Raw genomic sequence first — 27,472 nt, forward strand, 5'->3', positions numbered from 1 at the left:
TTATGGGAAGGCTGTTTATGCATAACTATTTTAGCTGATTTTTTTTCTGTCAAAAATCGGTAAAAATGTCCAAAAGGAAGAAGAGTGTTATGCTTATCGACTCTGATAGTGATGGAAGTGATAGTGGAGATGATCTGGACGAAGTATTAATTTAATATGATCAAATGTTATGAAAAACAACATTTATGTTCCTAGAATCCTACATCATTGAATCACAAAAAGCCTTGACCATGTCAACACTTTCAACTCCATTTTGTCCATTTAAAGATTATGAACAAGCATATAGCATAAACATGTCCCAAACTAAAAATTATACACTGTAATGCATGATCTTTTTAAGTTTTCAAATTTATTTTTATTTATACAAACATTCAATATACACATATGTCGCATGTAATTTGATACACTGGGAGAATTTGCTAACATTTTATCATCCATTAAAGGTTTTTGTAGGAGATATTGCTGGCACTATAATTTGCGATATCTCCTGTGATATTCTTCGCAGGTGATAACACTTCTTATAATCTTGATTGGTTAAATTTTAATCACATGACAATATTTTGTTACGTCACTGTGTTTGTTTCAGCACTAAACCTATTATTAGTGACATCATGCCACTGCCGTTCTGCTAGTTAACGAGTCTACCGCTGCCAAATATAGTGACATTCAACCCACATTACTGACATTGTTTACAACTGTCGCAAATGAAAAGAATGATAATGGATAATAAAAAGAATACCCCACTCGTGTCTTGTGGCATCATAATTTATCAGCACTCATTGGATTTCATACTTTTATCAACTTGTGCTAATAAATTATGATATCACAAGACACTCGGGGAGTATCCTCTATATATTTCAGTCTGTTGGCATAAAAATTCAATAATTGTACTTACACAAAACAATGCTTTTAAATCTGTTCTATATATTGGAAAACCTGCTGACCCCTCTAGCATATATTCGTTTACAGAATTTGCATTACATAATACATGTATATACATTATTAAGCCAATTTTGTATTGTATTCAGCCCTCTACATTAACGTTTTCATCTAGGAGCTAGATGGCACCTAATTGTATTTTATATAAATGGTATGAAATGTTTTAGTCTCCAAATAAAACAAATGGTTGCACATGCAACCAAATCGGTTGCAATGTAGAGGGCTGATATTATGTGAGGGTTAACAGTAAAACTTGAGAACTGTGCATGAAAAAGGAATTGCTTACATTTTGCCATTACAGAGCTCAAGTGTCCTCTAGCATTATTCTATTGTGTGTGACAATAATGCTAGAGATGACTGTGTAATACTTCATGGTAAATGGTAGCCAACTACTGTGTCTGAAATACACATTTTTCCTAAATCTAATGCCAAGAACCTTTAGTTCGATTATTCCCGAGTCGAGCGTGTATGCTACAACCACTAAACATTAGCATGACAGTGGAGTCACGTCTCCACACACTTTGTCCTACATCAGCACAACAATAATGGAGTTTCACATAGGGGAGTCTGGTTTCTTTGTCTAGTGTCAATACCGTTTACTAGCATTTATCCTGCAACCACCGTTTCTATTGACAAAATATGATGACGGATAAAGCAAAGTCATATCCTGCTACTAGCAGGGTGTAACTTTTGATGTCATTCATGTGATGTCACATGCATAGCCTACATTACAAAATTGTTCATTTGACCTCTAGGTCATCGTACAATGTGGCTGAAATAACAGAAATAATAGCTTTTCCCCTTAATTTTTATGGTCTGCAGGATAAAGATAATATCTAGTTAATGATGTCGGATATCTGCTTTATCCTATTCAGGCTGAATGAGAAATTCGGCAGAGCTACAGAATAAAGGAGATATCCGACGTCATTAACTAATTATTCTCTATGTAAATTTAATGTCATGATTTGACTCTGGAATAATCAAATTAAAGGTCTGTGACATCAGATTGGGGAGAGGATGCATATTTCAGACACAGTAGCTGGCTACCATTTGGATATAGACGATTGCCGAAGTATTACATACGGTCATCTCTAGCGTTATTCTCACATAAAATAGAATAATGCTAGAAGACACTCGAGCTAGCCAGTACACTACATGAATTTAAATATAGTCCTATCAATTTATGTAAAAAATAAACAACCTGAACATAAAACTAATTCATTTAAAAGTGATCTGACTTGTTGATAAGTTCAGATTAAAAAATGTTGTTTTTATCATTGTATCAAATTGTTCTTCACAAACATATACTTGAAATATGTATACATATAAGTTGAAATGACCTAGGAGGTGAAATGTAGAATTACAAATGTGTAAAAAAGGATGCGACGGTCGCGCTATAACAACCCCTGCAATTAAGAAAATGTCCACAGCAAATATAATGTGGAAAAATAGTGTCCTCAGCAATTTTTTCGTTGACATGTTTGCAACTCTGGATTGTAACTAAATTTGAATGATTAGTTTGTTATTTGTGTTGTTTGCCAATATGCTGTAAGATTTATTCATACCAGTGGCAGTATTTGTTGATTAAAAGTGACATAACAGTTCACAAGCGAATGATGCGTGCACATTCAAGAACAATAAGGCTGCAAGGGGATGACAATTTATCATATACAGCGTAGTCCATTTGCAGTGACGTGCCAGTTCAATATTTATATTTTAATTATATTACATCAAATTGTCAGAATATATTTAATGCGATATAGAATTAAATAATTTCTTTAATAATGGCATAATTTGTGTCAGGAAATCTTTTTTTCTTTTTTTTTTGATTAGGCCACTCTGCACCAGAAAAGGCTAGCATATTTTGCCAATATAAATGACAGAGAAATGTTGTGCTATGAACAGTCAACCGAGTTCAGTGACCTATTGATACTTGCTTAATGCTAGTAATTTACATGTATATACAGTCATGCCTGATGACACTGAAATTCAGATACTTGGTAATCTTGAAGAAAAAAAAATCCAACAGAGAACAAAAAACTCTCCACAGCATTGCCGATTGCTGCTGGCAATTGCAGGGGTTGCTATAATGTATTGAAGATGGCCAAGACATTTTTATGTGTGTGGTAAATGTGTATAGGGGATTGGGGGGGGGGGGGGGGCAATCGACCCTTTTGACCCCACATCTCATACACTTATGGCCATTATATATTAATGAAAATTCAAGCATCTTAGCACATTTTAAACTCTGGCTATTTGGTGTTAAACATGGTTATTTTGTCACTTGGTTAAGAGTGGACATCCACAGTAACTATATAGGATACACCTAGACAAGGCAGTACATATCATGACTTTTGTTGTATCAGTCATGGGGTTGTGGATGAGATGGGGGAAAAACCAGAGTTCATTGAGGATAGTTGATCTTGTTACACATTGTGCTCAACCACTGCGTTACATCCTACCCCTCTAGTTGTGGCTACATCCTACCCCTCTAGTTGTGCAAGAGTTCTACTATAGGTTGCTAAATTAATAATCGGCTATTTTTTTACCATTTGTAATAAATTTTGCATTTAGCATGTTTTTATTTTCAGATGTGAATGAATGGTTATAAAATTTGTCTTGATATCTAGTATTTTGATTTAGATCCCTATATATATATATACTGAAATGGCTTCAACGAAGGAATTTGCAAACCATAACTGAAGAAAGTATATTTGTGTTTTAATCTGACTCATCATCATGACAGATATTTGAAATAAAATCACAGTCTTGTTTTCTGTTCATGTCAGTGTTGACTAAATGAAGGTACATTATAAGACTTCATTTAGATATATATTTGTGTTTATTTTAGGGTCTAAGGGCACTTGCTAAGCGAAAAAGAACAAGTTCAGTATCGGGTTCTCAAACAGATGGTCACAACACAGCAACACAAGGCTCTGATTCGGACTCCGAAAGTTCAAACAGCGATGAAGATGTAAGTGATTAAAATTTGTAATATTCAGTGATGTCATTAAAAATCAAATTACAGGTGGCCATTAATCAACAAAAAGTCGACAAGCATTGTTTATTGGAAGTTCGATACCCGGCGACAATTGATTCGATAGCCGGCGAAAAATCGCCAGTTGCCGGCTATTAATGACATCCCTGATGTTATTGTTGGTTTTGGTCATCATTACTTTAAAAATCTGCTGATGCTCTGTAGTTTGAGGGCCTCAGAGAAGATTAGCTTTTGCTAATTGTAAATAAAGAATTTATTATTATAATTATTTTAAATTGTTTATTTTATTATTATTATTATTTTTTAATTATATGTTAAACTGACTTAGTGATATTCTGTAAACATATAAAATTGTTGTAAATATCTGGTTGTGAACATAGCTTCTTGAATGAGAGCGAGAGAGAGATATATGTAGGGATATTTCTTACTGCTTTGTTTTAATTTACTCTATCAATTATTTGTATTACTTTTCCAGTGGACTGCAAATGGTAAAAGTTCCAAAAAGAAGAAGTTGAAGCCAACTCCCAAAAAGACAAGTAAAAGATCATCAACAATAAGTTCATCAGGCAGTGACAATGAAAGCGAAAAAGTTGTGTCCGAGCCAGAGGAAGGTAAGTAGTATTCACAGGAATAGTCAAACCAGTTTGTCATAAATGATTAATTAAAAATGCCTTAACTTCTCTGTCAAGTCATAATTTTTATTTTTAAAATTATTTTTTCCTCCTTATTTTTACAATATAATATTTAAAAAAACTAAAATTAAGAAAAAAAAAAATTGTGTTAATTTTGTTAGTATTTAATAACATAACTTCTTTAACACTTTATGTTGCCTTTTTACTCTGTTGTTATTAATTTGTGGATTTGTCTCTCAATACTAGTAACATAAAACAAAATTCTATCATTCATTATATTAATGAGTCCAAGTAAGTCATCAGGGATGTGAATTTTTCAGCTTTTTATCGGATTTCAGCTCCCTTTTTTTTCTTTTTTTTTGGGGGGGGGGGGGGACATAAAATATTTTTCATGAAGTAGACTTATTTTACTATGATTCAGTTTTAATTTGTTTAAAGATCATTTCAGCTTTTATTTCTAAAGATGTATCACATCCCTGCTTATATGTGGCAGTCTGTCAAGTTTGAGTGCAATTTAAGTAGTTTGTGAGGGTATGTATGTTTAATCAGGGGTGGGGAAAAACCCTTTTCTCCTGGTCTGGAACCGATTCTTGATCTCTGAGACTGAATTTTTTTTTTTAAAACGTGTTTGCCGGTCCCACTTTTGTCATTCTTGTCGGTCCGAAGCACCTGTCCATTTCTATTATTGGAACAAATTTTTATCCGTCAAGTGGACCGGCCTGCCCAGACATCAGTATCTCATGCATAATTTAAAATAATAAATAAATAGTGGCCAGTATGACTGGTGTTTCAGATGTCTGTGATTTTAAAGTCTCTCTAAGTATATATCGTCAGTCATTGAAGTCGGACCTACAGTAGTGTCAATCCACAGCCACTAGGCTAGACATTAATTTTGTCAAAGTTGCTGAGCCGGTCAAGAGATTAAACAGACATTAACAATAACACCATTCTTGGTGAGAGAGCCATCAAGGTATTACACTCCAATTAAAACAAAGGACCCAGAGTTTGCAACTGGTTACAAGCAACACCTATGTATTTGTCGGGTCGAGTGTCCTAGTCCAAAGCAAGAGACTTTTGTGCAATACTAACTGCTTGAAATAGCATAAAATATACTGAAATAATCTATAAATGTATTTATTGTTGACTGTTCAATGTAGTGTATCCAATAATTCTAAAGTATTTTAAAATTAACAAAAGGTTTCCACTTTTTTGTTAACAAGTGGGAGTAAGCAGAACAGCTACATGTACTGGTTATCCCTAGAGCCAGTAGAGGTCAAATTTCGTCCAATCAGTGATGACGTTATTAATCTCTTTGTCTTAACATGTGCTAGCTCAGGCTGTAAAACGCTTCAACGGTGTGATCTTTTATTAATTTTCAGGACACAGTACTGAATACTCATATACTTTTTATACATATATGGGATTTAAATTCATAACTTTTATTCATTTTTATATTATTTATTCCATTATGTAAAATATATACAATTTGAGGGTGTTTTTTTCTCCACTGATGTGATAAAAAAAAAAATCTTTTTTTATTCCTTTCTTCCCCCCCCCCCCCCCCCCCCCCCGTTAATGATAACATCAAGTGGGACCGATTGACAGTTTTATTTTTCCCCAACCCTAATGTTAATACTGATGAATTGTTATGCTCTGCTATAAGAATATAACAGTAATACAAGGTTTGATTTAGATGACAAAACAGCAATAGAGGTATTTCGCATTCCTATTGCGCATGCGCGCGAAGAGTAACGTCCCTTGATAAAATAGACTGAAACTAGTCTATTTACAAATTGGGGGGCGTGACAGACGGGTTGTTATGGGCGACTTGAGTAGCTTCGTAGGAGACTTTTAAACTTTGGCAACTAACATGTACATATTTCGAATTAGATGGTATAATGGCCATAGAAAACGGTCCGCTGAAATTTACAGCGGAATGGTTCAAATTAAAAAGCAGTGCAACAACTTGGACAAAGTCTCTGCGACTCGTACCCGAGGGTTTTGATAACGCCAGATTAAAAGACTATCTCGTAAAAAGTATAAACAAAACATTTGACAGATTCCATAGGTTATGGCATCGACAGGTTATGGCATTAGAGAGAGAGAGAGAGAGAGAGAGAGAGAGAGAGAGAGAGAGAGAGAGAGAGAGAGAGAGAGAGAGAGAGAGAGAGAGAGAGAGAGAGAGAGGTTATGGCATCGACAGGTTATGGCATTAGAGAGAGAGAGAGAGAGAGAGAGAGAGAGAGAGAGAGAGAGAGAGCGAGAGAGAGAGAGCGAGAATACACACACACACACACACACACACACACACACACACATATATATATACAGTCAAACCTGTCTTAAGCGGCCACACAAGGGAGTAGATAAACGTGGCCGATTAAGACAAGTGGCCACTGAGTACAGGTTGCCACATATATAGTCTTTAAAACATTTGTTGTTGTTTCTTGTTTTACCGTCTGTACTGCTAATTAACGGATTTGTGCTTCATAGTTGACTATAAATCAACTTTTGACATGTTGTCTCCTTCAGAAATAATGCAAATAGAATATATTAAATTAACCGTTCTCCACATGTTTGTTTTCTTTTTCCATTTAATTATTTAATTCCGACTTCATGCGATGTATTGTTATAGTAAGTGAATCTACAAATGTCAAGCGTAGCCTGCCCAGAGGCAATTATATGCATGTCAGATTCATACTTCCTTAATTGATACACAGTGGAGATGTCAGGACTGAATGGGTACTAGTATTCCTGAAGGTGTGAAGATCGGTTATTTGCTGCACCGTATCACTGTTGTTAAAATATCCCTTTTATATAAGAGTAAAACTTTACTGTGGCCGCTTAATGCAGGTATTTTAGCGATTTGGGATCCGATTTAGGTGGCCGCTGGCCGCGTTAGACAGGTGACCGCTTATTACAGGTGCATTTACATTATAAATCGTTGGGAGGAAAAAAATGGCCGCTTAAGGCAGGTGATCGCTGAGTACAGGTGGTGTTTTATTGCATTTTTCTTAGTGTCTATCTAACTGGGAAAAGTTAAAAAAAAGAAGAGATTTTATGCTGTTACATGTATATCCATAAAGTGGGAATTTAAAAAAAGGAGGATTTGAGGGGGGGGGGGGTTGAAGGTAGGTGCCGTTTTGTTTACCCATACACACGTTTTTATACAGTGTCAACATGAACGCATTGAGTATTATACAAAATATATTTATTTTCTTTACTGTTAATGTGTTTTCCACCATATCTAAGTATATAAAATACTAGACGGACCTGTGTAGGAACGTCCTGTACACAGCCGTCATCACTCTATATATATTTATATATCATTATTATTATTATTATTATTATTATTATTTAAGGAGTGTCTGTTATTTCTTTTACGTTCATCGGGGTATGAACAAAATAAATCATCCGTAAATTATGTGAATCGGCGAAGCCGTTCTCACATAAGTTTGCGGATGATTTTTTTGTTCATACCTAGATGAACGTAAAAGTAATAACAGACAATACTTATAATTAAATTTGAAACACACTGAGTAATAATAACATTAAAAGTTCATATATATATATATATTCTGTTGAGTATTGTCCGAAATATACATATATTTTCTGTATATACAAAATATATATTTATTTTATTTTATTTACTGTTTACTACTATATCTAAGTAGAGAATACAAACCGCCCAGTATAGGAACGTTCTGTACAGAGCTGTCCTGACTACATATATTTTTTATATATTTACACACGCACACGTTATATATTTTATTGAGTATAATCCAAAATATACATATATTTTCTTTATATACAAAATATATATTTATTTTCTTTACTGTTAATGTGTTTTCCACCATATCTAAGTATACTAGACCGCCCTGTGTAGGAACGTCCTGTACAGAACCGGTAAGGTTTTGGTCCCTTATGCGTTCACTGGCTTCCCTCCTACAAAATGTCCCGAACAAACCCTCGTACTTAGAGTAACATTAAAATCGTTTACTACGTGAAACGATTACCCACAAACATTTCCGATATTCATTGGCTGGATATCGATGGAAGGATAACGAATTTCCCGGACATATGTGATTGGAACAGTTAATAATTGAACAATAGTCGTGGCCTCCCATTGCTTTTGCCCCCCAATTTGCAGATATGTCTATTTTGGCGAGATCTCGCGAAATCTCGCGGTTTGCGTCCTCGAGTAACTCCGCAATGGGCACATGCGCAGTGGAATGAGAAAGAGGTCTATTGCTGTCTTGCCCCCTACGTTTGCCGTAAAGCCCTCCCAATTTCACCCCTACCAATGGCAATGTATTGCCATGCCTTTCATACCGTCTTGCCTTCGGTGCTTAATAAATTAGATTGTAGTTGGTCTTGAGTTTTTTTTAAAAACGTTTTATTTATTTTGTTCCTGCTTTCATGCCTGAACTTCTTAATTTGCCATTTTGCAACTAGTGGGTCCTAAAAATTGCCAAAGTGCCATCCTAATTCCATGTTCCTCTGACAGCATAATTCAAAGCCTGGTAATATCAAGATATTAACTGTGCGATTGAATGCTGTACTTGACTAGGTGAGGTTTCCGACTCGGGAAGTGGCTCGGCTGGTGGATCTGGCTCCGAATCGGAAGAAGAGAAGTTCTATGATGGCTTTGATGAAAATCTCATCGGTGATGAAGAGGACAAGGCAAAACTAGAACAGATGACGGAAAAAGAAAGAGAACAGGAACTCTTCAACAGAATGGAAAGAAGACAGGTCTTAAAAACAAGGTTATAGAAATTAATCTAAATACAAAGAGATTTATAAAACATTTCAAAGCAGTTTTGTAATGAGGTAGATGGTATTTTAACAAAAAAGAATCATCAATTTTTTAATATCTTTAGTCATTTTTGTATTGCATAAAAGAATCAAGATTAACTCTGTCAGGGTATTTATTATCCTTGAAAATAGGAGGCTCTTTGAGAAAAATAGGTGGCTATATCTATTGAATCTAGGGATCTGTATCATGGTAGGCATGAAAAGCAGTCAGTGGCAGCAGCGTTGGCTACCGAAAATCACCTACTTCATACTGTTGGACAGACTGTTCTGCCACTTTTAAATATAACACAGATACATGTTTTTTCTTGTACATGTTTGCCAATTACATTTTTGTTTTTTAATATAGGTTTGAAATTGAACAAAAGTTGAAGAAAGCCAAAAAGGCCCACAAACATAAATCAAAAACTGTTACTGAACCCACCACACCCTCAACACGGTCATTAGTAAGTGTAAGTGAAAGAAGCAAAGAAAGAAGGAAAAATATGGAAGACACCAAAAAGGACAATAAAAAGTTTTCAGCATTACAGGATTTGAGAGCAAGAAGGGAAGAGAAGAAAAATAAAGGTATTGTATAATAACATTTCACACATTAGTATCATTATCTTTGTTACTAGTTAGGGTGATAACAGTATGACAGTTGGTCCATTCCATGTTACATGTGTTACAGAGAGGATTCGTCACAAGTGTTTTTTAATATGGAAAATAACTTAGTCTATGTTAATCAGTATTTGTATACCAATTAACTAGACAAGGTTGATATTTTACATATTTAAAAACACAAGTAGCGAATTCTATTTATCCTATAACACTTCTAAAATAAAATTTTAATTTTATATTTAGTAAATCAAACTTCTGAAGTTGCCTCACTGGTAGTATGACATCATCACGATTAGCACAGATGTAGTTTGACATCACACACTTTAACTAAATCTCATTAAAACATTACACTCGGGTATACAAGTGTTGGCTGTAAACAAATTACCCATTGACAGCAAAACATTATTAACCAAGTAATAATCCTACCGTAATACTTTCCAAAATAAGACCAGAAACACTGAGTAAATTTGAGATTTTTGTAGTGACTCACAATGAAAGGACCATGTTTGACATCCAATAGCTGATGATTAATAAATCAATGTGCTCTAGTGGCGTCGTTAAACAAAACAAACTTCTATTGTAACATGATTTCAGAGGACATGATCAAACAGCAGGAGCAGAAGAAGAAGACGTTGAAGGCTAGTGATATTTACAGTGATGATGACGACGACGACGATGATGCCGACACTGATGACAAAAGGACGGATGAGAAGGAGAATAAATCATCAAGAGTTGACGACTCAGACTCTGATATCAGTCGACAGTCTTCATCCGAATCAGACTCGGACGATGAACAGTAATAATCTAGTTATTCTTTTTACAGTGGAGAAGGGGGATGGAAATGCACTTGGGTGAGAGGTCAGGTTAAGGATTATTGAAAAGAGAAAGGAAGGTTTTTTTAAATACTTTTTTTTGTGTCTTGTCAGTTAATTAATAGTTTGTCATACACATTACAATAATAATATAAAGTTCCTATAGTAAAAAGTGTGAATGAGATCCAACAGCCACAGGCATATTTCGTACAGTCAATTGGGGCCATGTTAAAACTGAGTTGTAAACCAGGTGAGTTTGTATATAATAAATTAATATGTATTGTAGTATTTTCTTTTGGGAAATAGTGATCCAAATGTTTTGCAGTTTTTAATGACTGACTTTTATTTTCTTTAACCAATTTATATTGTTTATTTTGAGCTTTATAATTGCAGGACTTATTCAAGATCTAAAAAATCTACTGGTATCACCACCAAAGAAGACATCAACAAATGTCGGATATCAAGACACAAGATTGAAAAGTATGTTCTGTTGTTTTCTTGTTTGAATATTTAGAGCATACAAATAACTAAAAGAGCTGAAATAATCCATCTTTCTCAGACTCGTAGAGAAAAAGAAAAATTATGCTCAGCACTAAAGGTGAAAATTATAAAGAAATATTAATATAGCTGTAAATAGTGTACTTGAAAAATTTAATTTTGGGGGGTTAATTTTGAATACTTTGCAAATTAAAAAAATTAAAACTACAATAGTTGGGTTGAATACACTACAATGCTCGAACCAAAAATGAAGTTTCAAATTACACTTATACAATGTTAACCAAATGGTTAGGTTGAACTGCCCAATGGTCGCCACTTTCTCAAGCACCGACGGGGTTTGAGCCAGTGGGATTCAACTGTATTTGTATATTAGTAGGGTACATAAAATAATGTTTAGTTTGATAAAGAATATTTCAGAAAATGTTTGACAAATAAACAGCACAGCAATTATGGACAAGGTACATATTTTGTGGATTTGGGTATTTTATGGAAAATGGCCAAGTTGTAGATTTTTAAATATACTCAGTCTATTTTTAGAACATGGTGAATCAGGATTCTTTTCTGTTGTATTTGTGTAGTGATCATTGGATAATAAGGGCGTTGGATTTAGCTCAGTTGGTTGAGTGCTAGCTTGAGGTGTTTTTACGTCGCAGGATCGAATCACCTCAGTGGATCCATTCAGCTGATTGTTGTTTTTTCTCATTCCAACCAGTTCATCACAATTGGACCACGGCTTTGGGATGTGTTTTCCTGTCTGTGGGAAAGTGCATCTGAAAGATCTCTTGCTACATTAAAAAAAATGTAGCAGGTTTCTTCTGATGACTACAAATCAGAATTACGTAATGTTTGACATCCAATAGCCGATGATTAATTAATCAATGTGCTCCAGTGGTGTCGTTAAACAAAACAAACTTCTTTTTTTTCATATTAACATAATAAAGTGTTCATTATGAAAATAATTTGTTTCATGATGGTAAACTTAAGTGACATGTCACATTTGTTACAGATGGTGTCACATGCCTTTTTTCAAGAGAACAATTGTTGGGTGTTATGTAAGGATTGGTATTGGGAACAACAGCGAAGGACGTGCAGTATACAGGGTGAGTTTCAACAAAATATCTACAGGGAAGACAGCTGTTTGCATACTTAAGTAGTACTAAACTAAATAACCTCTGGCTGGGTTAAAGTTTGAGGTGCACCCATCTTTTGATAGAGCAGTTAACACCACAAGTCCTGTGATTGGTGATAAATGTGAGTGTGTTGTTCATCTGAGCAAAACATGTACGCAATTTACACTAAAAGTTCATACTTTATTTTGATTTATTTTTGATCCGTAAAGAATAATGCTCAATAAGACAACTTGCCCATATAAAATGACATCATTAGATATGACATTCCCTGCCTACGTAATTTTTACGTTCATCAAGTAATAAACAAACTCCCGTTGCTACATCTGTACCAATGGGATGACGTTATATTGTAATAAATGTAACGGAAATGTAATTATGGTTAAATGTGTCTGAAACATGTTCGGATGTCAGTGTTAAATTGTAATTTGATGGTCCCTACCCTGTTAGCAAGCAACTCAAAGATAAGCCTTAAAGTGTAATTCAGAACCTGTCATTGCCATGATGCGTTTATTTTATACATCACAGCACCAGTATTTCAAATAACATCTGATTCAGTTACTTCTTCGCAAAGTCATGACATTTGGGTTATTAGTGGTTTTCTTTTTTCAGATTGCGGAGGTTCTGGATGTTGTTGAAACAGCCAAGATTTATCAGCTTGGCAGCACACGAACAAACAAAGGATTAAAACTCAGGTGGATTGTTGTTTGTATGATTCGTAAAGATTAGTTCATTTTAAAATATTTATCAGATTGGTTTTCTGTTCATAACCAATAAACATAAAATAAGTGCTCCACAATTTATGGATGTTATTAATGGGATGTTTGTTTCAGTATTGGATTTCATAGATTAGTAAGCAGTGTTAATAATAACATAAGTACGTCATTACAATTGGCACTCTAAAACATGATGATCTTCCTTGAACCACCGTGTGCATGATACACCAGATATAAAATTCAGGTGTGGAAGTGCCCAAAATAATTGAACAAATGAATAGGTTTAATTTATTTGTATGTAATGGGGAACATGTTTTTAATGTTGTAGGCATGGAGCTGCAGAACGTGTGTATAGGTTAGAATTTGTGTCAAACCAGGATTTCTCAGATGCTGAGTTTTACAAGTGGAAAGAGGCCATGGCACTTGGGGGCATTCCAATCCCTACATTGGAAGACGTACAGAAAAAAGTACAGGAAATACAGCAGGCTGCAAACTACAGCTTTAAGGATAATGATATTGAACGGGTGCGTATAGCACTTCACTTCATTTATTGCAGAGTTTCTAGATTATGGTAGCCCCACTCCCATGGCTAATGATATTCAATGTTGGGCTAGTAAATAACTATTATTGCCATGCCTGACGTCTATTGAAAAACAAACTTGTCAAACGTTGCAGTTACGTATATTTTGTAAATATGAATATCCTGACCCCACCCCAACCTCCAGTGTTAGTGTTTTTAAGCTCTATCTCCATCTTTAGTAGACCAGCGGCATAAAGCTAAAAAAATTTAGCATACCGCTACCGGAGGTATAACAAGTTGAAACTGGTATCAAAATGAAGCTTATGCTCTCTCGTTTCAGGCAATGATGTTGTACTTGGCAAAATTGGTGCACAACATGCTCGTTTAACTCCTTTAGTCCCAAAACGCACTTAAAAATTGTACATCCATGAATCTTCAAATTGTTTGATCCTAGTGATAGGAAATCACAATTAAGCCCCATATGCTGCAGTTTTCTTGTTGAGAATAACATGTAGAAATAATATATAACTGTTTTAGGGGTTGCATGCATTATCTGGGGGGTCTACCACCCCAAAAATGACATTTTGGACCCCTTTTTCAGATTTTTCTCAAAGTTCCCATCCTGATTATCTGTAAATGGGGTATAACAACATGGATATAGAATTAAAATAACACTGATTGGGGGGGGGGGGGGGGGGGGGGGGGCCTTCATACACTCAGAAATAGTGCCAGTTGCTTTAAACTGAAAATTTCAGGTTCAATTATCAGTGATAAAACCAATAACAATAAGAACAAGAACAATACAATACAATAAATTTTAAGTGTCTTATTCATTTCAAATTAAAGACATGGGTATCCAAAAGTATGAGGTCAAATGTTATTATGCTGAATGTATTTATGCTGAATCATCACCTTGTAGATGCTCACCCCTAACACAGGTCATTTTTCAAGCTAATGCACACAAGTCACATCTCACTTTGTTGTGATTTAAGTCTAGTGAGAATCATTTTAGAGATCTGATTATCTCTTCCATGTTTTGGGGTCATGATGCAGTTTCGTGCCTGTTCAACTCAAAGAATTATGTGCAGAAGAAGGGTCATTATAAGTTACTTCACAACAGTTAAAATATATTTGGAGTATACAGCATGAAATAGGCCTACTTGGCATTCATGATTCATTTGTTCTTAAGCCACTGAACATGTTAAAGCTTAGTATATAGTTAGGCATTTCCCCCTATAGTTTCAAGTTGACATACAACATGTACAATGTTACTTTCATGATCTTTGGACAAATTATTACCAAAACATCATTTTAGTCTTCGTCATCATTCCCATCCTCATCATCTTGCAGTACAGCGACAGTGTTTGGGCAGTTATTGCAGCTGCATATTTCTATGCATTTCAGGCAAGCAAAGACACAAGGACATTTTCTACCATCAGTGCAGTCTGTATCTTTACAGTATAGGTGGGTCAAATCCCATATTTCCCGAGGGGCTGATTCCTTCAGACTTGTCACACACTGCAAGCTTTCATCACACTTAACCCAACCGTACTCAGTGGGATCCCTCATTATGGGCTTTGCAATATGGCTACTGCACCAGATCATAGTCTGGAACTTCGCTCTAAGAGCATGTTGCCTAAACGCATCATCAGTGGGTGAAAGAGATGAGACTGGTTTGTCGGTCGTGGATGATAACATGAAGCGCAATTCATCAAGGGTATTATGTGATGTTCCCTTGCGACCCTTCCCACCCATCAAAAGGAGGAGCTCCCTGGCAGCATCAAGCCCCTCATCATCTGGATAGTGGAATTCTGTCAGTCCCTTCAGAGCGTCCTGGTGTTTTTGGAGGATGGTGTAGGCAGTTTTCTTCCCAAGCTTGAAGAAGCCACTGGTGGAATCGCAGCCTGTAAGGGCATGTACAGCAGGTAGGATGGAACACTGTTCCACCTCAATAGCCTCGGCAATTTTGATACTGGAATGAACCGCTCCCTGGTGGCAAACTTTCATGAGTGGCCGGAGTGCATGTATACACCATTGCTTAATTCTCCCCTACTTCGGTAGTACAGCAAAAGGACGAGGACATCTGTATCATCACATCTGACAATGGTGCGTGGAAAGCAAGATAAATGTGTGGCATGCAATATCATCCTGGTATCTGCCTTATCATGGGTTGAGAATAGCTCCTCTAGATCTCTGGTTTCGCGATCAGTTATCTCTCTCACAACTTCTCGGTTGAGATGACCTCCAGCAATCACAAATGTTCGTTCCTGAGGAATTCTGTCCGGTACTTTTTCCTCTATGTACTGGCTCAGGAAGTGAATGAGAGCTGCTTTGTTCTGTCCTGACTTGAGAAACTGCCTGTAGTTGGGGACATGTCTGTTTCCAATGATCTTGTGAGAGGGTCCATCAGCACCTATATCGCCACGTCGCTGACGTTCTCATTGCCTTTTATACTTGAACTCACGTCATACCGGTCAAACACCAGGGCCAGCATCTCAATACCGAGGTCAGGGTTCCTGTACAATCTGGTCAACTTCTTGACTACTATTTCCCCGAGGTCATCAAAGGTTTTGAATTGCGATTCATTCACACCTTGGACAAAGCTCATGCCATCAATGATGTATGCTGTTGGGATATGGACCTTGGATTTCAATTCAGTTTCTTGGGGACAGTTTCTCTCCATCTTATCCGCTAGATCTGACTTGGTGGTTTTTCTCATGGTTCCATCATCATGGAACAATATAGGTGGAACTGGGGTCAACTCGAATGACAAAACCATCCTCATATCAATGTCACGATGCTTTGCAACAAATAGCAGTCGACGGAACAGTACCTCTGGGTCAAGGACCATTTTCCTCTCTTTGTCAAACGTCAGGGCCTTCTTCATGCTCGCAGAGGTCACCGCTGTGGATTTGGAAATGGCGTCCCAAAAGCTCTTGGTCTCTCCATCGATTAGCTGCGCAGTGAGGAAATTGTCGAGGATGGTCTTTCCTCTTTCTGGAATGGATGTCAGTAATTCCTCAACGGCTTTGGTCGCAATCTGCCCAGTCGTAATGTTGACAAGCTCTTTTGGGATGCTTTCCAAATCAAAGGGGTTCTGGCAATGGTCCTTGACATAATCTTTTATGTTGTCGACATCTGCCTTGTCCCTTGAGATCCTTGCTGGGCCAAGCTCCTCATGTAGATTCCCTTCCGACTTGTTCCCAAAGAGTTGTTTGAAGGCCTCCGAGTACTCTCCGGACACATGTCGTGTCAGTAGTCAACGCAGCAGAGCAGCCTTTCTCAGGGTGAAACCGATTATACCTCCAGTACCCTTTGCCTCCCTATTGATGGTCTGTTCTAGGGCTTGGTCGGTTGGGACACTATTGAACTTGGTTTTGTTTGATCGACGGACAACGAAACCTCTTCTGGCTAGAAATTGGTGCATCTCGGGTTGTTTGGTCTCAAGCTGTCGCATCTCTGAAACATACATTGGTGTGTATCTGGCATAGTTGGTTCGCCCAGCCAAGTGGAAGTAAGGAACAGTTTCCATCACTGAATCGAGGTGAAGTTGGAAGTCTGCTTCTTTATCTGCCCTGACAAGTCTCAGTAGCAAATCCCCTGCATCCAGAAAACTGTTCCAATACTTGAAAGTTCCAGAATGTCCCTTCCCAAATGCCTGAAACTGACTGATGGTATGTGTCATGTTTGAGATCGTCCTCTCCAGTAGCAGGCAAATTGCAGAAGAGCTAGATTGGTTCTTCGTCTGGAATTAGCAAATATGTTGAAAAGACTGGCAGATCTCTCCTTCCTCCTTTGTTGTAGCTAACATTCATCAAAATCTTCCTTAAGTGTATTGAGGCAATGGATTGGCATTATTTATCGGGGTATGGCCCCCTCTCCTCTCCTCCCCTCCCCACGCTACCCCCCCCCCCCCCCCCCCCAGGTACCCCAGCTCAACTACACCATAGGAAAAATGCATCATCAAAGAAACTCAGCAATGCAAATCAAATTGGTGTTACGAGAGACAATCCATCTATAAAAGTCACAAAATGACGAAATATGCGCAATCACTCGATTTTGGTGTTTCGGTAATAAGGGGTTAAAACCATGTTAATTGTGGCACCTTTATTCAAAATCTTATTTTTCTAGAAAGTGGACACCAATAGTGTTATTTTAATTCTACATCCATGTTGTTAATACCCCATTTACAGATAATCAGGATGGGAACTTTAAGAACAAATCTGAAAAAGGGTCCAAAAAGTAATTTTTGGGGTGGTAGGGGGTGGCAGACCCCCCGGATAATGCATGCAACCCCTCAAACAGTTATATATTATTTCTACATGTTATTCTCAACAAGAACATTTTAGAATATGGGGCTTAATTGTGATTTCCTGTCACTAGGATCAAACAATTTGAAGATTCATGGATGTACAATTTCTAAGTGCGTTTTGGGACTAAAGGGGTTAAACGAGCATGTTGTGCACCAATTTTGCCAAGTACAACATCACTTCCTGAAACGAGAGAGCATAAGCTTCATTTTGATACCATTTTCAACTTGTTATACCTCCGGTAGGGGTATGTCCATTTTCTGGAGCATTTTTCTGCTCCTTGCCGCCCCTCTATAGGTGACATATCTGATTATTACTATTATTTAGTAAAATTGTGTTAACTTTAAGTAAAGTAAGGCTCGTGAATATTTAATTGTAGCTAGTAAATGTTTTAAATCACTGATTTAAAAAAAAAATTGGAAGCCCTGTATTGTGTACCATATACTTTTTAAAAGAGAAATCTTTTTAAATACCACGTAAGAATTTTGAAGTATAATATTTTTTTATTTTGTTTAGTAATTTTGAAATCCTGAATAAATACTTGTATTCTTATTACAGTGGTAGATTAATTAAATTTTTCCTGGTTTTACTTTCATTCATTCATTTTGACTTGACTTTTGCCTTTTTATTTGTTCTCATAAATATGGCTTCAGATAAACCAACTTGAAACAGCCAAAACAATAAAACATAAAATCCCTCCCCAACAACAACAACATCAAATTTTTTTAAAACAAACAAATACCAGCTCACCCAACAATCTGCACTTCCCAACAATGTTAAACTGTTCCAAACCATTCTTTGTTATGTAAGTATTTTATTCACCTAGTACACTGTAATACTGTTGAGAAATTGATGTTGCATGTGATTAAATTGTGTTCTGTATTATTTCTGTTCCATACTGAGATTTGTGTTTTTAATGTGTCTGTAGATTGTAAAGGAAATAAAAAGGTTTAAAAAGAATCCACACAACTATGCCATGAAGAAAACAGAATTATTGAAGCAGAAGGTATGTTGATTAAAGATGGTTCCTACCCCCTTGCCCCCTCCTGTTTAAAATACTGTGAGATGTGTATTCTCTACTTGTATGCAAAAAATGAGATGTTCATTTCATCATGTCTAATATCGATTTAGAAACCAAAATGATAACCATGATTCAGCATTGTGGATTTAGCTTGCTATTGTATTCACATAACACAACATTGCAATAAATTCTAATAGAGATTAAATCATCACTCTATATCTTGAACCTGGGTTGCATTGCAACACATCATTATTCATCTCTTTGTTTTAAAATGGTCCATTTTTTGTCTCATCTTGATAACATCACAAGGTGAGATGGAAATGTTCACAGCATCGGCTTTTGCATTTCGCATCTAATTCCATTTTTCTATCAACACTTTGCTCTTAATTGTTAATATCAAAATTAAATTTAATTTGTGGGTTTTTAAAAATTATTCTTTTAATATAACAATTCTAAATTCCTCTAATAATTTGTTTAATTTGAAATTCAACAAACACATATCTTGATTTCAGATTTCCCACTTTTGTTATGTTAAACAACTTAACTAGGATACAGTGTACATTTTGATTGCTTTTTGTTTTTGTTTTTTTCTAGTGTACATTTTGATAGCTTTTTGTTTTTGTGTTTTATAGGAGACTGCAGAAATCCAGAATGAACGTGAGAAAGCAATTGAACTACAGCAGGAACTGGATGAATTGGAGGAAAGAGCTATCATCCTGGACAAGCGGAGAACTAACACAATTAATTCTATCAGGTTCAGTTTTGCCAATAATTAATTATGTAAACTTAAAGGCTAAGTCATCATAAAATGGGTCACTTTTACATACACATTCGAATTAGCTGTTTTGGTTCGAACTATAAATCAAATGGATTTTTTTGGAGGGAGAGGTCAGCTTATAAGAGTAAATCATGTTTAGAGACAAAAATATTAAACATTAATTCCTAGGTTCTAGCCAAATAATAAGCACTTGACATAAAGATCAAGTTTTAATAATACCGTATATCTTCGCCTGTAAGTCGATCTCGGCTATAAGTCGAGTCCCTAATTTCAAGCCCTGAAAACATATTTTTTTATTGACCCGTTTATAAGTCGACCCATGAAAAACAACTTATAAATATTGAAATATTTCTTATTTTCAGCACATGAGAACAATAATGTACAATATTTGAACAAAAGAAAATTATTTTACAAACTTCGGTTTTCACGTTTTGTACATCGCAATATAATCAGACTATTCCAATCAAACTATCATTATTACATAGCATCAAAACGAAATATTCCCTTAGTAGAGAGTGAAAGCTGTTTGACTGTTACTGTATTGTACTGTACAGATGGTTTTGTGCACAGACAACAACTTTATTTATAAACACTGCCAACAGATCACTACGATAAAACTGAAAGTATCACGTTTTGCCGCCATATTAATAGGATAACTCTGGAAAGTACACTGGTTTTTGTACCAAATGATGTGTGTCCCTATTGCTCTAGATAGTGAACTGCAGAGATCAGTCTATTTTAAGGGAAAGCTCAGTAATATTCATGAAGTTAATCACTGCCAAAACATTGTTTGAACAACCATTAATGCCAGTGACCAGATTTCAAAATAAACTCGGGCAACAGGTAGTTAGTATTGTTTACATTTTTACTATTAGTGATGACTGTTAATTTAACTAAGTGGACTGTTGTCTTGGCATGTGAGTGAGATCGTACGCCTTTTCGCATAACCAAAACCGTTCTAATGCCAAAAAAAAAAGGTTATAAAAAATAAATGTGTCAAATTAACATATTTGAGTATAAATACATGGCATACTTCAACAATAAAACTTGTAAAATAATCCCCAAAACTAATATTTTTTGGTGAATTTTTTTTTACCCTCTTATAAGTCGACCCCCCAAGTTATAAAATAATTTTTGGGTGAAAAAAATTCGACTTATATGCGAAGATATACGGTAAACCAAATGTGTTATATTACTTTGTCTGATATTATCACTGACAAGCCTGTAATAAAGTGTGATTCTTTTTCACAAAAATTTAAAAAGATCCCTTGCTGCATTAAGAAAAATGTAACGGGTTGAAAAAGAATCACATATTATATATTACATATTATATATAATCCTACAATATAATTAACTTTTGTCAATTAAACCGAAAACCATTCTACACAGCCAGAATAAAACAAATTATTCATCATTAGACAGGTAAACATTTTGTCAACACAGCTTGACAATAGCATTGTTTGTAAACTACAACAAATGTTGCATGTTACTGCATCAATAAAGCATTGTTTTGTTTTGTTACAGTTACATTAATCAGAGAAACCGAGAGCGTAACATAGTGGATGCGGAGAGTGCAGCCAAGGTTGAAGTGGCCGAGATGAAACTTGCTGAAGCAGATCCATTTACAAGGCGACATTGTCGGCCAACACTTGTTACCAAGGTCAGTTTTGAATTTCCATTGCCATCTAAATGTTGAAAGTTTGTTTTGTTTAACGACACCACTAGAATACATTGATTAATTAATCATCGGCTAATGGATGTCAAACATTTGGTAATTTTGACTCATAGTTAACAGAGGAAACCTGTTACATTTTCCTAATGCAGCAAGGGATCTTTTATATGCACTTTCCCACAGACAGGAAAGCACGTACACCACAGCCTTTGATTAGTTGTGGTGGCCTGGTTGGAATAAGAAAAACAGTTGAATGGATCCAGTACAGTGGTTTGATCCTACGATGCAAGCACCTCATGCGAGTGCTCAACCAACTGAGCTAAATCCCGCACCTCCCATTGCTATCTAGAGCTGTATAATATTGATTAAAACACAAAAATGTAAACCTGTTTTGTTAATGTTCTAAATCTGGGTCTTTTTTTCTAATCAGATGTGTTATAGCGATGTAAAATTTTGTTCCATTTGTGTAATTTTATATGAATATCATGATCTTTTAAATTGTTTTAAACTGTGTATTTGTGTTTTAATTTCAGACTCGTGACGTAAATGAGATTTCTGCGGAAGCCAAAAAAGAGGACCAGAAGAAACCTGAGGTAGGCAGTAAGAGAAAGTAAATGTTAAAACTAACAGATGAGACCTGGCATCGAATCCTCATTGTCAAGTAGCACTTCTCAATTACATTCAGCTCTTATGCTGCATTTGGGTGTAAACTCGTTATTATAACTTGTTTGCGTTTCGGTGTACTTGTAAGAAAATAAGTTCCAGTTCCTTCAAAATAGTCAACAGCAATGCATTCCAGTTACAAATCTAGCTATTTTTACTAATAATGAAACAAAGTATTAAATTATTATTATTTTTAATTATTACTTCTTTAAAAAAAATACCGACGCCATATAACTGTAAATAAAATGTGTTGAGTGCGTCATTAAATAAAACATTTCCTTCCTTTCCTTCTCTTTAATTAAAGCATTTCATGTTCAAAATGTAATTACGAGCACACTCGAATGCGGCATTAATTCGCTTTATACCTGGGTTTAACTCACAGAGGCTGATTTAGGTCATTAGTGTGCTGGTGCATGAGTGATCGTATTCTAGTCTGTCCATGAAGAATACACAGACTGTGTACTATTTTGTTCTCTTCCTGTTTTCAGCATACAGTGAAACCCCTCAAAACCGGGCCCTCAATAAACTGGAATTACGTTTTTTTAAATGTCAGAACAGAACAGAACCTCTCAAAACCCAATACACCTTAAAAGTAGACTTTTCACTGAGCTTGTGAGTATCCAGTTTACAGGGACTTAACTGTAGTAATATATTGTTGTTGTTTTGAATGACTATACATAGAGTCTTTCAACTTTTGGATGTCTAGTATTTACTGTCATTATTCCCTGTGCCTTACTGACCTCATTTATTATGAAAATGGCTGTCACAATCAGCTGTTACTTCCTCGAAATGACCGAGACATTCCACAGTTGTTGTTAAGCTAAAAACTTCCCTTAAAAATCATCTTTTCAGATCAAACTCCTCATTGATTTTTCATGAAGAATTAAAGGTGTAAAATTACCATTTGCAGTCACAATAACATTGTCTGATGTTCTGTTATTATTTCCAACCTTGCGATTCTCAAATGTCAGTGATATAAAATGAGTGAAGCCAATCCATATTGACTTTTGTCATATGCAGTGTTCTGAAGGTTAATTTATGTGTTTAAATATTTTCAGGAGGCCATGGACACCACTGATTCAGGTCCCACACCCGCCAATGGTTTGCCAAAGGCCATAGGTGGTGCAGATACGGTAAGAATTTGGCAAGAAGTTTTTATTTGATCCAATTCGAGCTTGTAAACGTCAGTTGATAATGGTTCCCTTCTTGTCATATTTTTTTTTATTGTACAATATATCAAATTATTAAACTAAAGATTAAGTCTAAATATACATTAAATAGTGAAACCTTTTTTCATTTTTAAATAGAAATAAACAATGATCAATATTTAATTAGATTTAAAGGATATCATGGAATATTATTAATAACCAGTATAAAAAAAAAATCCATAAATATTGTATTATTAAAAATGAAAAATTATAGTACTGCCCCCTATTATTAATAAAATGACTTTTTATAAACTACTTCGGCAAAAAACACTGCTCAGGTCTATTTTTAGCGTAGGTGATCCATGACATGAAATGAGGTTTTTCTAATTGTTCCAGAAAGTATGGGCAAATTTTTGCTTAGTTGGACGTTGACTCACCTGTTTATAGGTCAATATGACAACTGTAGGCAATTCATCAGCCATTTGCTAACGGATGCTAGTTTGGAACTTGTGAAATAATTGCATTTGTCAATTTACTTAAATTGGACATCAGTTGATCAGGAAAAGAAAGACAATCTACCAATATATATCTGTGGCAATCCAAGTAACTGTTACTGTTTACATTTATATAATAATAGGCTACCATGATTGCCCATAAAGTGAAAATATTACCAAAATGATAAATATTTCATTAATTTGTTACAACAATAAATAAACACACTGACATACACTGTTATTATAAATGATAAATATATTAACTGTATTTACATGAACACCAGTTTATTCCATGTGGTTCCTTGGCAGCTGTCATTTTTTATTTTCTGGAGTCAAGTTTGACCTTCGGGTCAAAAGATGGTGTTTGATAACTTTTGGGCAATTTTGCAGGCATCTCCATGATAATACAAATTATTTCATTGACTCACAAATTAAATATCTTTCTAACTGCTTGAAAGTATGTGCAAAATTTGCAATATCTTGTATTAAAGACTTTTCACAGATCTTTTAAATTTATTTTAATGGACAGATTTGGGTTGAGGTTTGGTCATGCAAAAAATAAAATAAAAATAATGGCATTCTTGCTATCACCTTAGAGTGAGTGAATGCATGCCACGTTACAGGGTCACATGATTTAGCTTGTTGTAATTGAGAAACATTGGCAAGTGAAGGGGAAAATGCGACTGGTTATTGTGAATATATATTAACAAACTGGTCCAATTTTAAAACTTTTTTTATGGATACTTCATTTATATTGTAAAAGTAATACATAGATACCAAACAATGATCAGTTACGTTTTGGATGATTCGTGCTCTTTAAATTACATATGGGAGACAACTATGCTCATCTTTAGCAGCTGGTCTGTCTTATATTTTTATCGTTAATCAAGCATGATCAACTTCTGAAGTTTAAAATGTGCCGACAAAATTAGTCCCTTTTACCATTATGGTCATTATCATACAAAACCATTTAGTTGTAGCTAATGATAAACATCCTGTAAGTTTTTTTCATTATTATATTTTGAGATTAGGATAAGTATTCTATTGTAGTGTTTTCCCTAGCTTGTTTTAGCATGGTGCAGCACCATGCCTCAATAGTCTGGCACCATCTTGCCTTAATCAGCACCACGCAGCCCTGAGATTAAACAAGCCTTTTTCACTAATTAATTCTAAAATTACCTTTATAAAACACCCAAAAAGGTATTATTAATTAATAAAATATGCCTTGTATATCTTTTGCCATTCATTTATTAAAGCAAGCACATAAATTACATTAATGTTTATTTCAATTAAATTTTGTGTATTTTTAATGAAAAACAAGTGCCCTGAAAATGGTGAAAATGCCCCAAAAGTGTTTGGCCTTGCCAAATTTCTAGGGAAATCACTATATTTTACATGTTTGTACCAATGCATTTTTGGTACTTATAGTTTTAATTACATTATTCGCTAAGATGTTTTATGTTACACATTTTATTTTAACACGGTCCTTATAGCTTATAACCTAATAATTATATTCTAGGACGATGGGAAAGGTGGATCTGGGAGAAAATCATCTGATGATCTTTTTGCTGTTCATGACTTTGATATCAAACTTGATCTGGAAATGCCATCTAGTAGTGAGTATTGTGATTTAGATAATGTGGATAATAATGCATCATCAGGGCTAGCTCTGGCACAAGTTGTCAAATTCGCCAATTACAAATTTTAAAAACAATTGGTGAATAGTTTCATGTTATGATAGATACTTTGTTGGAAAATAACTGTAGGTTTCTGCAGTTTAATAGATAATTTGGCGGACATTTTCTGCTCACCCAGAGCTAGCCCTAATCATGACCTTTTTACTAATGTGATACATGTAATTTTTAAAGATATTTTTGTGTTATAAATATCCATACTTTTGTTTAGGAATGTTACTGATGATGTCTGTAGTGTTTATATAGTAATTGATCAAGTTTTAAATTTATTTATTTATAATATTTGACACTTTTAAAAGAACTGTTCAGAGTTTGCTGCTATTGTAACATGTTTCCAACAAATAGATTCTTTTTCATGACTAAAATTATATTTTGAAAAAAGTTGGTGGAACATCGATGTCCACTTATTCAGTGTTTCTGATGATCCATTAGTGTACTTCTTAATATATATATATATATATATATATATACATATATATATATATATATTATATGGGATGTTAAATAACCTACAACCATTAGGATTGACATCCAATAGCTGATAATTGTGCTCCAGTGGTGTTGTTGAACAAAACTTTTACATCCAATAGGATGACAAGAAACACTTGTATATACAGTCACTGATGTTCCAAACAAGTAAATGTATTTCATACATAATTGTAGTTATTACAAATGCTCTGTTAATCGCTAGTATGTTGCATTGGCAGCAAACTCGCTATCATTTCTTTAATGCAATAAACCACAAAACTATAAATGATAGATCTGTTTTAAATGACAAAATTATTTATTTCTATTAAAAATGTTTCATATGCATTATTTGGCTAAAAATTACAATGTTTTCAATCAACATTTTAAATATATTAATCTTATGTAATAATATGATATAAGAAATTGTATTTTGCTATAATTTTGTAATTAGTTGACATGACTATTTATTACAGATAGTATCTTTTGAGTAATATTTCTATTTTAGACATATAGAATCATATAAAAACACTGTTTTTCAGCACCATCAGTCACTGTATTCAGAAGTCCAGTCGTGTCAGGCAGGGATGGGGCACCGCGGCGGTCACTTAACTTAGAGGACTATAAGAAAAGACGGGGACTTATCTAGAACATCATTATCATCAGCATTTTTTTTTTTAAAGTTTAGTTAGTAGCTTGCCCATTCAAAGAATAGAAGAACATGTATGTCGTTAGCCTGGTAATGGCTTGTTGGTGCAAGAATTATATTTACATGTTTGTTTTCAGCTTATAAAATCAAGTTACAGTGCTTGGTATTATGATTGTGGACTGTACTGTAAATTTAACTTTCTAACAAAATTATGATATATGTTACCTTCTGTTTAGAAGTTTTCTCAATTAGCGTGAAAATGCTTCTATTAGGTATGAAAATAAATTGAACGGAACAGAATTTTTCTTACACATTTATCAGATTTGACATGTGGATTTGTTTTGATATGTCATATACCACCATTACATTCTTGAGTAACTTATGGCAGTGTTTACCTCAGTTTATTTATTGAATAGGCGAGCTATCCTGTACTCCGACAGATCTTGTTTTTGAATGTTGTAACATCACATTATTTATGTAAATATCTATGAAATACTGTGATGAAATAAATGAATGTACATTTTATAAAACCTTTTTGTTTTTGTCGCTTTTGTCTCGGCTTAATGTTGGAACGTGAGACTTGGTGTTCCTTCAAGACCAATCCACATTATGGAATGAAGGAATGAATATTTAACCACACCCTTGCACAAAAAAAAAAATCGGCTATTGGGTGTCAAACAAAGATCACTATATAAATTAATTGAGATTGAAAACTTAAAAGACTAAAGAGCTGTGCAAAAATACAAATATCACAGATAAGTACATTAAAATTTGAGATCAAATTTATCATCGTAAAAAAATTCAATAATATTCAGGGTGCATGTTGTTTACTGAATATATTTTCTTGTTGGTCCAAGATTATTACACTCCACCACCGAGGTGGAGGGTTCTTTAGAATATATTAATGTAACAAGTATGTATAAT

General features: G+C 34.9%; 1 protein-coding gene across 1 annotated transcript; it reads left to right on the plus strand.

Moving 5' to 3' along the window:
* On the plus strand, positions 1-27,073 carry LOC121371233 (RNA polymerase-associated protein RTF1 homolog). The gene is made up of 17 exons (XM_041496970.1): positions 1-143; positions 3,791-3,913; positions 4,413-4,548; positions 9,140-9,335; positions 9,731-9,948; positions 10,576-10,777; positions 11,187-11,273; positions 12,298-12,391; positions 13,031-13,113; positions 13,463-13,658; positions 18,893-18,970; positions 19,618-19,739; positions 21,288-21,423; positions 21,969-22,028; positions 23,157-23,231; positions 25,260-25,356; positions 26,442-27,073. The coding sequence occupies exons 1-17, from the start codon at positions 66-68 to the stop codon at positions 26,546-26,548; spliced, it is 2,088 nt and encodes a 695-aa protein (XP_041352904.1). The 5' UTR covers positions 1-65; the 3' UTR covers positions 26,549-27,073.
* The last annotated feature ends 399 nt before the right edge of the window (positions 27,074-27,472 follow it).

This window comes from Gigantopelta aegis, chromosome 4, assembly GCF_016097555.1.
Source record: "Gigantopelta aegis isolate Gae_Host chromosome 4, Gae_host_genome, whole genome shotgun sequence".
Taxonomy (NCBI): domain Eukaryota; kingdom Metazoa; phylum Mollusca; class Gastropoda; order Neomphalida; family Peltospiridae; genus Gigantopelta; species Gigantopelta aegis.